This window comes from Aquarana catesbeiana, linkage group LG06 (assembly GCF_042186555.1).
Source record: "Aquarana catesbeiana isolate 2022-GZ linkage group LG06, ASM4218655v1, whole genome shotgun sequence".
NCBI lineage: Eukaryota > Metazoa > Chordata > Amphibia > Anura > Ranidae > Aquarana > Aquarana catesbeiana.
Window position 1 is genome coordinate 172,857,772 of NC_133329.1, and position 14,364 is coordinate 172,872,135.

The 14,364-nt window shown below is 41.2% G+C and overlaps 1 protein-coding gene across 4 annotated transcripts in view; it reads right to left on the reverse strand.

Annotated features, from left to right (window-relative positions):
• LOC141101795 (multidrug resistance-associated protein 1-like) overlaps nt 1-14,364 on the reverse strand; it is a 511,330-nt gene that overhangs the window by 311,650 nt on the left and 185,316 nt on the right. For all 4 annotated transcript variants that reach the window (XM_073591130.1, XM_073591129.1, XM_073591131.1 and 1 more), the window contains one exon: nt 1,655-1,832. In XM_073591130.1, the coding sequence (XP_073447231.1) occupies nt 1,655-1,832 (178 nt within the window). The remainder of the gene's footprint in view (nt 1-1,654; nt 1,833-14,364) is intronic.

Sequence of the window (14,364 nt, forward strand, 5' to 3'; positions counted from 1 at the left end):
CATAGGTTTACTGGTCTCCAGCTGTTTACACACCAGGTAAGTGCTTACTTCATCAATTAATGGCAAAATAATGTAATGGAGTTTTGACGACAATAAAGCAAAGGGCTTATAAGAGAAACTTCCAGTTCAGATAAAGCAGCTTTAAACTCCCCCCTCTTCCATCCAGCCAAGTCTAGAACACCTTCCAAAGTTGTATCAGAGACAGATCCTTGTGGGGGGTTTCCTTACGACCCCAATGTTTTGATGACTGAATAAGGCCAAAAATCTGACATACAGTATAAAGGCAAACATGGATGTCACAAAACCCTCCTTACTATGGGAGAAGGACTGGGATACATTAGACTGTGCAATAGAGATGTCTCAGGGGGGAAGAGAATCAGAGGGAAGACAGTTAAGAATACTATCAGAGGCTAAATACCCAGGTGGGCTTACCAAGACCCCTCCAGCCCCATTGATAGCCAGAATATTAACATGGTCTTTTTTTCCCTGTCATTCACTATTTCCTCCTCGGATCTGGCATTTATTTGAGTCCTATTAGGGTACTCATTGGTGGTGGAGGGGTTATAGGGAGTCCTCCCCTGCGTCTTCTCATGCTCCACTTGTTCACACTCTGCCAGAGAGTCCTGGCCCTAATTTATGTACTCTAGTACCCCAGGAATGTCTTGAAAATGTTTTAGCATATAGGGGAGCAGGCAAGTTGGCTGTAGCTTTGTCTGATGCATGTACACTGCATTTGCACCATTCAGGACCGCAGGGAAGGTAGTAGGACTGCCCATGGCTGACCATGGTGATGCCAAAGCAGTGTTAAAAAGCCCCAGCTGCCCAAAACACAAAGTCAGCATACTCTTGGAATGCAGAGCAGGGGAAGAAGGAGACAGAGAGCTGACAAGGCCCTACGTGAGGGAGGAGGAGGATTCCTATTTGAGAAAACAGAGGCACCAAGGATCAATACTCACAGATCTTGATGAGAAGATCCAACAAAGGAAAGAATAGGGATATTAAATCTTATTCCCCCTGACTTAATCCACTACAGGAAGGTGTACCGCCTCAAGTAGGGGGTCTTCAAGGATTGGGTCACACCGGTGTGGATCGCTTCTGCCCTGGAACTGTATAATATCCTGCTGCTAACTCAAAGTACTGCACTATGCACCAAGGCAGGCACCTAATGCAGAATCCAGCACCTGGAGCAGCATTACAGGCCCGTCATTCTAACTGGCAGGGTCTGGGTACATTTCCCGAAGCTCTCGCCATGGGACCCTAATCCAAAATGTGCACAAAATGCTGCTGTGGCCACAGTGTGGGAAGGAAAAGTGATTGAAGAATTTTGGTAAGTCCCAGTAATACTCAAAGTACACTATGTAGAGAGATATCCAACACCTAAAGACACAAGCAAAGAACTGGGGATTGCTGGGAGTGGCAGGGGTTATATGTGGGCCCTCACAGCTTTTTTGCCAGTGTCCAATCACTTGAAAAGGTGCCTGCCTTTTACCAGTTTCTGAATCTGCCTGTGTCCTTTACTGCAGAATCAAGAACATGTGAATTTCTGTTCAATTTACCAAAAGATTAAAATCTTAAATGGCCGATCATATATTTGTTTCCTTCAAAATGTGAATAAAGACATAACATTTAAAGAGAAAGTAAAAGTAGAGCATACCTTATTATAAACACTACCCACTATTGCTGCTCTGAGTCTCATCCCAGTGACATAGCAAATGTAGTCATGCTGGTGAAGGCATAGGGACTGACCACAAGGACAAATGAGAAGGAGGACAGCAATCAAAAAGCTTTGCCAGTTTGGGGACAGGGGATTCTTCAACTGCTCCAGAAGCAACCTAGGCAAGAGTAATGACAAAGTAACCAAAGGTTTTACAGAAGACACTATATTATGAGCTAAAACATATCCAATTTGTTGCTAGCTATACATTCCATTGCTGCCTTAGGGAGCTAAACCAAAGTGAAACCTTCATTACAGACGCTTACCAATTACTGTTCTGTGGAAATGCTTAAAGGAGAAGTATGGCCAAAGCTCTTTTGGCCCTACTTCATCTATGCACTTCATTCTGCACTCCTGTAATCTGTTTTCAGCCAACAGCAGGCTAAAGCCCAATGTTGGCTGAAGTCACCAAGCCGGTCCAGACTGTTCGATCCTGATTTAAAGTCAGGATCCACCCAAATTCCTGAGCAGCAGCTGACTCAGTCTCGCAAGAACACTTCTGAGAGCCTGAGCCAGCCGCTCCTGCCCTGTCCATGGCCCAGTGCTCCAGTGCATCAGTCACCAGCTCTCTGCACACTGAAGACCGAGAACAGAGCGATCAGCGATTTTTGATCGCTCGGTTCTCAATCTTAAAGACAGCAGGGGAAAGAAACAGCATCAGACCGATGCTACATCCCCCTAGCTGAGTATGTACGTTTTTTGTTTTTTTTTCATTCCCGAACGTCACTTTCAGGCTCCATGCACACTGGCTTAAAAAACATTGCTTCTACAGGAGTTTTAAATTCTGCCTGTAGAAGCAACTCAATGTTATCCTACATGTCCATGCACATTAGGACGTTAAGAGGCATATTTTGAGTTTAACATTTAGAGGCAGAAAAAAAACCCTTCTGGATCATGTTTCTGATTAGAGCTTACTGGCAGAAAAAACAGAAAACTCTCCTAAACTCGTCTAGACTTTGTACAAAAAATGCTCTATATGAGAGTTTTTTACTCCCAAGAGAACAGTGTATGAGGACTCAATTGATGGTGAGTGTGATGTGGCTGAAGCATTATGGGTGGAACTGCATATAGATGCGTAGTTCAAAGTTAATCATTGGAGTTTGTTATAGACCACCCAATGTTAATGAGGAGGTGGAAACTCAGCTCTTTGCACAGATGGAAAGGGCTGCAAGGGCTGGGACGGTGATAATAATGGGGGATTTTAACTACCTGGAAATTGACTGGAGTAGTTGCACTGCTGGATCAGTTAAAGGGCAAAAATTTATAAACCTATTACAGGACAATTTTATGGTCCAGTTTATTGAGGCCCCAACTAGGAATAATGCTCTGTTGGACCTGGTAATCTCAAATCATGCAGAGCTTATTACTAATGTTCATATAAAGGAACATCTGGGTAGCAGTGACCATAACATGATTTCATATGATGTTAGCTGTAAGCAAAAAACACATACGGGAAAAATAAAAAACGTAACTTTAAGAGAGCAAAATTTTCAAGGATGAGGGCTTCTCTCCAGGACTTATGGAGATGATTGTTGTGAACAAGCACAAGTTATCCGTGTGAAACCTATCTACTAATGTTCCTGTAATGTCCTGTCTATGTCTTTTGGCACCTTGACAATAAAGTAACTATTCTACAAAAGTTCTTCCTTCCATGGTGTGCGACCTATTTTCTTTCTCTTCAATTACTATTGATGGTGGTAAGCCGGGGCCAGCACCCACAAGGAAATCTTTATCCACAGTCTGAGCGGTATTACACTCTTTCTGGCCCATGCTTCAATAAGCAGGGATACCACGTAATTGTGTTGCAGACCTAAATGAAGTGCATAGAACAGAATTCAACAAGTGTCAAGGCATCAACAAAATGTTGCAGCCAAGAGTGGAATGTATGAAAAACTGTACCAAGATGTCATAGCACCTCAATGATGGTGACCCCTCGGACAAACTTTGCCCCTCCAGAGTCTTTAGGGACAGGCTTCCACCAGATGGGTGCAAGATGGCCCTGGACCTGTACAGTGCTCTGCAGGTAATTCACCTAGTGCCCTAAGGCCACATTACAAGCCTTCCTAATGGGAACCAGATACATTTTCGCTGGCAATGCAGAGTTTTAGCCAATCCAGAAAGCTACAATAGTGAGCACTTTAAAGCTGCAGCTACCAAAGAAATCTTTCCAGAATACAAATTAGTCCTGCTAAAACCAAAAAAGATGGGAAAAGTCCAATGCCTGACGACAATAGGAAACAACGGAGGCACGCTAGAAGCAGCAGGCTCTATGCCAATCTTTTACAACAACTGATTGCCAGTGTTCAGTCTCCCGAAGGTGGCTGCAAAACCCTACCTCTCTAAATATGTTCCTGTGTCTCCCAACGATCAAGAAATATATTTATTTTTAATGGCTGCATTGACAGTGTCCAAACGGACAGCAGCCCGCCTGATGACCATGCGGAGGACTAAGTGGAAAAGATGTTCCTCTAGTACTGCACTCTCCCTGCAAGTGGAATGCAACAGCACCACCACCACCACCTACAGTATCTCACAAAAGTGAGTACATCCCTCACATTTTTGTAAATATTTTATTATATCTTTTCATGTGACAACACTGAAGAAATTACACTTTGCTACAATGTAAAGTAGTGAGTGCACAGCTTGTATAACAGTGTAAATTTTCTGTCCCCTAAAAATAACGCAAAACACACAACCATTAATGTTTACAACGATGGCAACAAAAGTGAGTACACCCCTAAGTAAAATTGTCCAAATTGGGCCCAATTAGCCATTTTCCCTCCCCAGTGTCATGTGACTCGTGTTACAAAGTCTCAGGTGTGAATGGGGAGCAGGCGTGTTAATCTTGGTGTTATTGCTCGCACTCTCTCATTCTGGTCACTGGAAGTTCAACATGGCACCTCATGGCAAAGAACTCTCTGAGGATCTGAAAAAAAGAATTGTTGCTCTACATAAAGATGGCCTAGGCCTAGGCTATAAGAAGATTGCCAAGACCCTGAAACTGAGTTGCAGCAGGGTGGCCAAGACCATACAGCGCTTTAACAGAACAGGGTCCACTCACAACAGGCCTCGCCATGGTCGACCAAAGAAATTGAATGCATGTGCTCAGCGTCATATCCAGAAGTTGTCTTTGGTAAATAGACGTATGCGTGCTGCCAGCATTGCTGCAGAATTTGAAGGGGTGGGGGGCCAGCCTGTCAGTGCTCAGAACATACCCTGTACACTGCATTAAATTGGTCTGCATGGCTGTCGTCCCAGAAGGAAGCCTCTTCTAAAGATGATGCACAAGAAAGCCTGCAAACAGTTTGCTGAAGACAAGCAGACTAAGGACATGGATTACTGGAACCGAGTCCTGTTGTCTGATGAGACCATGGTAAACTTATTTGGTTCAGATGGTGTCAAGCGTTTGTGGCGTCAACCAGGTGAGGAGTACAAAGACAAGTGTGTCTTGCCTACAGTTAAGCATGGTGGTGGGAGTGTCATGGTCTGGGGCTGCATGAGTGCTGCCGGCACTGGGGAGCTACAGTTCATTGAAGGAATCAAGAATGCCACCATGTGCTGTGACATACTGAAGCAGAACATGATCCCCCTCCCTTCGGAGACTGAGTCGCAGGGCAGTAGTCCAACATGATAACGACCCCAAACAGACCTCCAAGACGACCACTACCTGTCTAAAGAAGCTGAGGGTAAAGGTGATGGACTGGCCAAGCATGTCTCCAGAGCTAAACCCTATTGAGCATCTGTGGGGCATCCTCAAATGGAAGGCGGAAGAGTACAAGATCTCTAACATCCACCAGCTACGTGATATCGTCATGGAGGAGTGGAAGAGGACTCCAGTGGCAACCTGTGAAGCTCTGGTGAACTCCATGCCCAAGAGGGTTAAGGCAGTGCTGGAAGATAATGAGGCCACACAAAATATTTCCACTTTGGCCCCAATTTGGACATTTTCACATAGCCGCTGGCAACTTTTGTTGCCAGCAGTTTAGACATTAATGGTTGTGTATTGAGTTATTTTGAGGGGACTGCAAATTTACACTGTTATAGAAGCTGTACACTCACTACTTTACATTGTAGCAAAGTGTCATTTCTTCAGTGTTTTCACATTAAAAGATATAATAACATGTTTACAAAAATGTGAGGGGTGTACTCACTTTTGTGAGATACTGTATGCAGAGTTCTAGCCAATCCAGAAAGCTACAATAGTGAGCACTTTAAAGCTGCAGCTACCAAAGAAATTTTTCTAGAATACAAAATTAGTCCTGCTAAAACCAAAAACATGGGAAAAGTCCAATGCCTGACGACAATAGCAAACAACAGAGGTATGCTAAAAGCAGCAGGCTCTATGCCAATCTTTTACAACAAATCTGATTGCCAGTGCCCAGTCTCCTGAAGGTGGCTGCAAAACCCTACCTCTCTAAATATGCTCCTGTGTCTCCCAATGATCAAGAAATATGTTTATTTTTAATGACTGCATTCCTAGCATCTTTCACAACTTTATAAACCAGTTAGACCATTCTTCCTAGAAAGTCTACAGTTATTGTAAATCATTTGTTTATAAACTCTGTCATGTTAAACCTTGAATCTTTTACATAGCAAAATACTTTTACTCCACACAACCTCAAGGTAATAAAGATGGCATATGCATTTGTTCAGTCCCTGTACAGTAAGGTTATAATGTCTGCAATATATTATGACAAAGTCTGTAAGGGGGGTTGCCATCTGTATGTTGAGAAGCCAGCTACACACATCTAAGTTTTTTTTTTTTTTATATACAACTGAGCTACTCCTTCTTACAAGCATCATGATGAATTGGTGTCTTATTTTTCAGGATACCTAGAACAAATGTGAACACTAATGCCGTGTACACACGATCGCACATTCTGACAACAAAATCCATGTTTTTTTTCCGGCGGATGTTGGCTCAAACTTGTCTTGCATACACACGGTCACACAAAGTTGGTTGGAAATTGCGAACGTCAAGAACGCGGTGACGTACAACACGTACGACGGCACTATAAAAGGGAAGTTTCAAATCAAGTGCGCCACCCTTTGGGCTCCTTCTGCTAATCTCATGTTAGTAGAAGTTTGGTGAGAGATGATTCGCGCTTTTCAGCCTTGTGCTTTTCAAATCGTTACTGCTCTTCAGTTTGTGCTTGTGGATTCGCATCTGTTCTTCAGTGCATTTGTTTGTCAGTGCGTACTATTATTATTATATTACGTATTTGATTTTCAGTGCATTCTTGTCCGCTCGTTTCCGATTTTCAGCTTGCTCTTCTCAGGCCTTTCTATTTTTCAGTGCTTTCTGTTAGTTCATTCTGACAGCCGACAATTTTGAAGCCATGTTGCGGTTACATACTCGTCGTAGAGTTCGTGCTGTGCGGGGGCTTGGTGTTGGGGTTCTTGCTTTGACCCAAGCCCAGTCCATGAACAGGGTGGGGAGGAGTTCATGGACGAAGAATTGGTTGCTCCAGCGTGACCAACTCTCTCACATGCTTTTTTTGCGGGAGATCCGTGAGAATAATCCTGAAGCTTTCAGGAATTATCTCCGGATGACAGCCCCCGTTTTTCACCGTTTGTTGGCTTTCCTGCCCCCTTATATTAGCAGGCAGGACACCTGCATGCAGCAAGCCATCACTCCTGAGCAGAGGCTAGTCGCCACGTTGCGGTGCTTGGTGACGGGGAGAAGTCTGCAGGACATCAAGTTCTCGACAGGCATCTCCCCCCAGGCTCTGGGGAACATTATTCCAGAGACCTGTTCTGTCATCATTCAGGTCCTGCAGAAGGACTATATTAAGGTAAGATTTCTCCTTTAACATCACATTATATGTATTTAATGTTTGCTAATGTATTGTATTTATTTCATCATTCCCTAATTACCATGATTGTAATATGCTGTGAATGTCCCCTTTGTCCTCATGCATGCTGGAAGCTATAAAACGTCCTTTTTTGGCCTTCATGCACATTTGCCTTCACTAACCTCCCCAGCATGCTATTCTGGGCACATACACACCTAGCCTAGTCACTTAACAATGTATTTAGTCAGCTCCATAGTATTGCTTTACCCTAAACACCCCCTAAAATGTGTACAAGTGTTATTTGTGTCCTTAAATTCAAGCATAGTGCCAGAGGCATTTTTTTTTGGGTCCCAAAATCATTTTGAACCCTCCCTCCCAAACCCATACACACTATACCTACCTCTTTTGTGGTCAGATTTATGGATGAATTCACCAAAGCATGTAGTGAAAGGGCCTGCCTGAATACTTTCAAATGGTACTGTTTAAAGTTTTCTTCTCCTATTATCTTAATAGATAATTGCAGAATGTAAAAAAGTGCTTCAATTTGTACAGTGTGTATTCATATTTTTGTATTATGACACTTCTTACCTGTCCAGTGGGCTGCCAATAGTGTAAGTAAGGAGGGCCTGGCCAAAGTAACACATATTATGTATGCATTCAGCTCTCAATGAAGTGGAGAGTGTTACCTGTCCAAAACATCCCCCCCCCCCAAGATTTTTACAATGGGCCATCAGAGGGGGCGAGGAATCTGATAAGTGGACCTTCTCTTTTTGTCTTTAAATACTCCTTCAAATAAATGTTAAAGCGGGGGTCTACCTATCTATCGTTTTTTGGTTTTTTTTAGTTCATTCACAACTTTTCTTCTCAGCATTACATACTCACATATTGTGTGTAATATGTCCGCCTGTGTCAGATTTCGTCGGAAAGAATAACTTATATTATTCACTGCAGATGGTTTCCATCTTCATTGTGGGCATTTGAAGCCCACAAGCATTTAATTCCTGGATGTGGTGAATGCTGTGCTCCCAGCATTCACCGCTCGTTCCTGCACATGCTCAGTGCCATCCTGGGAAGCCTGAGACTAGCTCCCAGGAGTCTGGGAGAGGCTAGAAACACACCTACTCCCACGGGAGGAGAACCAGGAAGTGCAAAGAAGAATAGAAAAATAAAAGGTAATTACGGCGATTTAAATTTTTTTAAATGGCATGTCAGCATCTAGGCAAGGAAGAGAATACATACAGATATTGTTCAAAATTTGGGTGGAACCCCGCTTTAATACTGATTTTGGCCAAGAATGTTTGTGTCTAATCAGCTTGCAATGTTTATGTGCAAAATTACTAATTCTTTTTTGACTCCACAGTTTCCTTCAACGCCACAGGAATGGCAGACTGTGGCATCCCAATTTTCCCAGCGGTGGGACTTTCCCAACTGCGAAGGGGCAATAAATGGGAAGCACATCCACATCGTCCTACCCCCCAACTCAGGGTCATACTATTAAAACTATAAGGGGTTTAATAGTATTGTGATGTTGGAGGTGGTGTCGGCGACATATGAGTTCCTGTATGTGGATGTGGGGAAGAATGGCCGGATGTCGGAGTCATCCCCCAGACCAAATTTTACAGACGGCTCCATAATGGTGGCTTTGGATTGCCACCTGCTGAAGAGAATGTGGAAGGACTCCCGTTCGTCTTTGTTGCTGATGAAGCATTTGGTCTAGGTGAACACCTGATGCGGCCGTTCCCAATGAGGACCCTCACCCTGGAGCAGAGGGTTTTTAACTACTGGCTGGCCAGAGCCAGAAGAGTGGTGGAAGATGCCTTTGAAATAATGGCCAGCCGGTTCCACCTATTCCTCACTGCAATAAACATGGTGGAATATAAAATCAATCATATCGTTATGGCATGCTGCATATTGCATAATTATTTAAGAAAAAATGCATCGAACTACGTGGCCTACGTTGGGACTGAGGCTGGCTTATTGATGGATACAACAACCCTGATGGCTCTTGAAGCTGGCCGTCCTGGCTTGCCCCCCCAAAGTTCCTGTGAAATTTGTGAAAAGTATCTAGAGTACTTTGCGGGTAGGGGGGCCATTGATATGCCACAAAATGTTTAACAAACATGTGAAAAATACATTTTTATTTTAACGGAAATAATATTTACTTTGATTTACTGCTTGTGTTTCTTTTAGCTGGCTCCTAGGTTATCCAATGGGCTTTTCTTTTTTCCCTTTTTGTTCAATATTGCAAAAGTAATTTTTTTGGATACATGAGGTGACAATCTCTTCTTCATCGAACTATTATGTTGTGGGTCTGCTACACACACACACCTTGTTTTTGTTGTTAATGTATGTAATGCATTGTGTAAATGCTTTATATGGCCCTACTAAGAAAAGCACCGCTCAGAGCCCTGAATATAGCAAATGAGGTAAATATGTAGTATCAAGAAAACAATAAAATTATAACCTTAATTATAAAATCACAATTCAGCAGATGCTAAAAAACATAATACATAATAAAAACAATATGAAAAAAAAAAAACCCTCAAAGTGACAGAGTCCCTAATAATATTGCAGCAGCGCTCTTTGTCAAATATTCAAAGATGGCAAGTTTCAATATAATGATCATATATAGCAATGTGATTCAGTGATGGATGACATATGTTAGTTGTTTTGATCGTGAAGAAACACCTTCCACCAAACAGTTCACCACGTGAGATGATCTCCCCTTTGGGGATGCACTCACCACATATGCAAAGATAATGTGCCTTGGATCTTATCACTTAATCTTCACCGCTCAACTCCAACCAGATTTAAAGCTGTGTCATACAAGGATCCATGTGGAAAAAACAAATTGGCCACAGTGTAATACTCTTGATAAACTTATTAATCTCCAACAAAGCCCTTTACAATATGCACGTACAAGAAATCAAAATCACTCAAGCAATGAAAAAGTGCCTGTGCAAACATCACGATCAGCCGGTAGTAGTCAGGGAACGTCTGTGCGCACCAGCAGTCCGATCCTACTTCCTAATGTTTCAGCTGTCCGTGACACGCACACGTCACTTCCGGTAAACCATGGATATCGCGTTTCGTCACTTCCTGCCTTCGTCCGAGGGCGTGATCTCGTGGTGTGGAAGCCGGTTTATTGTATGGAACTCATGTCACCGCCCTGAAATCATGTGACGTCCGTTCTGCCTGCCCACAAAACTATGTAAACAGGAAGCCCGGAAGCCATCCCGAACACAGGGGCGGCAAATTATGTGCTCGTCGGCAACCATAATCCAGCACAGATATAATACATTAAAATACGTGAACATGATAGACTTCATGATAGACTTCATAAAGTGATAAAAATCTTCAAAACATTTAGAATCAATAAAACTTATACGAAGAGTCTCTAAATAGATGGAATACTTCTATGTGATTGCAAATATATATCCTCACATGGAAGTATGTGAGCCGTAATTTAATTATATCTTATCAATAGCTATGCTCACTAGTTAAATTAGAGCGAATAAATGGTAGGGCATATATGTCCAAGTCTACCAATATATTTATAGCGGCATACATCAAACTTCATAAAAGCCAGCAAATTCATAAAATAATTAATTAAAACATGTATATATACATACACTATGTATTATAAAACCTTAGTGCAAAAAATAATCAAACAAAATTATAAATTGTTTCAAAATGATATTACGATTGTATTAAAAAGATATAAACGGCCTGGAAATTTGCTTCAGCAGCCCAGCCCAGAGCAACTAACTAAACTTATGTGCCATTTGGTTTTACCCAGATCGACTTGTCAAGCACAAATATATTTACCTATTATTCTGTAAATTAAAACTCAATCTGTAAAATTAATTTTGAGCTAATCCAGTGTAGGTGTCACTAATAAAACAGTTCATGTCTAGTTCAATGTTCAAACCTTTTGGGGAGAGTACATATGTTAGGTATATCCATTGAGTTTCTCGTTTTGATAACTCGCAAACAAGATTGGATCCCCGCCAGTGTGGCTCTAGATGTTCAACACCCCAAAATTCTAGGCCTTTTGGATCCTGATTGTGCTTCAGTTTAAAATGGAGGGACACTACATATTATGGTCCTTGAACACTATCTTAAAATTGTGGATGTGTTCTGCTATCCTAACCCTTATTATCCTTTTCGTTCGCCCTATGTAGTGGAGATTACAAGGGCATTTTAAAGCATAAAAAGTGGGGGGAGTGCAGCGCTATAAACAAATAAATACCAAGAATGTAATTGTCGACAATGATGTCACAATAAAAAAAATTAAATATGTGAACAGTGACAAATATACAGTAAATAAAGTGACATATGACCAGTATAAAGATCAATAAAAATAAATGTCCATATGTGATGAAAAGGGACCACATATAATTGTGAATCCCTGTGGTGAGTGATCCAAAACAAGCATGTGACGATCATTAAAATCTTGAGCAGACATCAAAGTGAATAGTGAATAACCATGAAAAGACCACCATCGAAAGTACTAGTCTCTTACCAGAAAGATTGGACTTGTACAGGTGTACACCTGACAAGCCAATCAAGCTTGGAAGGTAACAAATGAGGCACCAATTCAGTGTATGGAATACAGCATCTGGATGGACGTTCCGTTGAATTCAGCAGAGTAGACACAACTTACATGCAGATGCAAATCAACCAAACCATAGATAAAGGAAAGAGATAGGGCACATAGCGTAATACTGTATAGGATATTTTTTCCAGATAAAATCATAGGTATTACACTTACATTTGCCAATAGGAATACAAGCGCTTGAAAAAGAGACAATAACGGGGCGCATGCGCGGAGTCTAGCGAGGCGGACATGCATTGCTAGAGCTCCACACCGCTGAGAAGACGAGAAACAGATAAAGCGGAGACTGCAGGCTCAAAAGGTACACAGTTGAACCTATTTGCCCCTGGGAACAAACTGTGAAAGTTTGGGCAGAAAAAATGGTACTGGGGGGAAGCCGTGGCAAAACTAAAAATCACCTGACAAAGAACTCACAGGCGCACACCGCGACTAAAGTGGTGCCAGTCACCTCACCATATACAGCTTCAGTGTGCTCTCGCAGACAGAAAATGTCACAGCAAGACTCTCCATTTGAGTCAGAAACTGAACAAATTCTCTCACAGAACTCACCACAAACCTCCTCAGCATCCCCAGCACTACTGTTACAATTTGAAAGAATGCTCCATAAGGCTTTAAAACAAACTTCACAGCAAATAACAAACAGTCTAACAAAAGAAATAAGAGAGCTGGGAAACCGCACAGCAGCCTTACAAATAAAAATGGATGAAATTGAAAATACTACTCAAGATAATATAACAGAAATGGAAAACCTAAAAGAAGAGAATTTAATACTTCAAAATAAGCTTGAAGATTACGAAAATAGAGCCAGATGTTCCAACCTGCGCATAAGGGGAATCCCTGAAACAGTGACAGACTTGCTATCTACAATTACGGCTCTATTACAAGAACTGCAGCCAGATATCCCAATTGAATGTTTAGAACTAGACAGAGTTCATAAAGCCCTCACAGGCAAAAAAACTGATGGACTCCCTCGTGATATAATTACAACATTTTATTACTACAGGAAAAAAGAACAAATATTAGCAGCTGCAAGAGAAAAAAAGGAACTGAATTTTCAAGGTCACAAATATCAAATTTTTGCTGATTTATCCCAAACTTACCATCACCAAACGACGCTCCATGAAACCCCAACTAATGGAACTGCAACGTCACAATATTATGTATCAATGGGGATTCCCCTTTTCTGTCAGATTTACTTACCAAGGTACAACCTACAGAAGTAGATCTGCAGATGAACTACAACAGACCCTTTTAAAATTGAATCTGACAGAACCCACAAGCAGCAATTCCTCTTCATGCAGAAGAATGGCGCCATCCTCATCTTCAAGCAACACTCAGAAAATCTCAAAACAAAATGGAATTCATCATTCTCACAAAAGAGGCCGTTATGCAACCGCTTCCATGGACCAAGAAGAATCCATGGACTGACAACTTAAATCCTAGTATCTCTTCAACATTGTCACTTAGAGACTGTTCTCTACGAGATTTGAAAAAATAATTGAGTGTAACCTTATCTTGATATTCACATACTATGTGAGGTCAAGTTACATTCAAGTTATATTTATTATTATTACTGGTTTCAATAGCTTTAAAATCTAAAAATGTAATAAGGAATTCTTTATTCAGTTGTTCAATTTAGACAATAATAACAGATAAATTACTTTTAGTTGCAAACGTGCAAAAACTGATCCTGAAGTAATAGGAGCTTTTTCTGCTCTTTTCACAATATATGTATATTATTACCTAAATGCTTCCTCTACTTTTGATTGCTGTTGATCTAATCAGTTTCAATACAATTTTAAACATATGAATTACCATATTTATGCAAATAAATATGTAATAGTTTATTCTAATAGGTTTAAATTCCCGAAAATTATAAAAATTATCATTATCCATACTAAAGTTATGAATGGTACTTTTATTGTCTGAATTATTTAACATAAGGTGATATTAACTATATACAATCACCTTAGAACAACTAATTCTACAAATATTAAGTATCCTGCACTCCAATTTTTGAGGCATCCTTATGATGCCTTTTATTTAAGCACTTCTCTCTTGTAAGCAGAAGATCTGTGCACCCCCATTAGCCTTCCTCATTCTCCCACCCATAATATGTGGGAGTCTGACGAAGACACCTTTTCCCCTGATAGAGATATTTACTTTCTCTCACGGGCAACTTGCGATTACTTACACATTCTATTTCATACAATGTACCAACTAATCTTATTTGTATT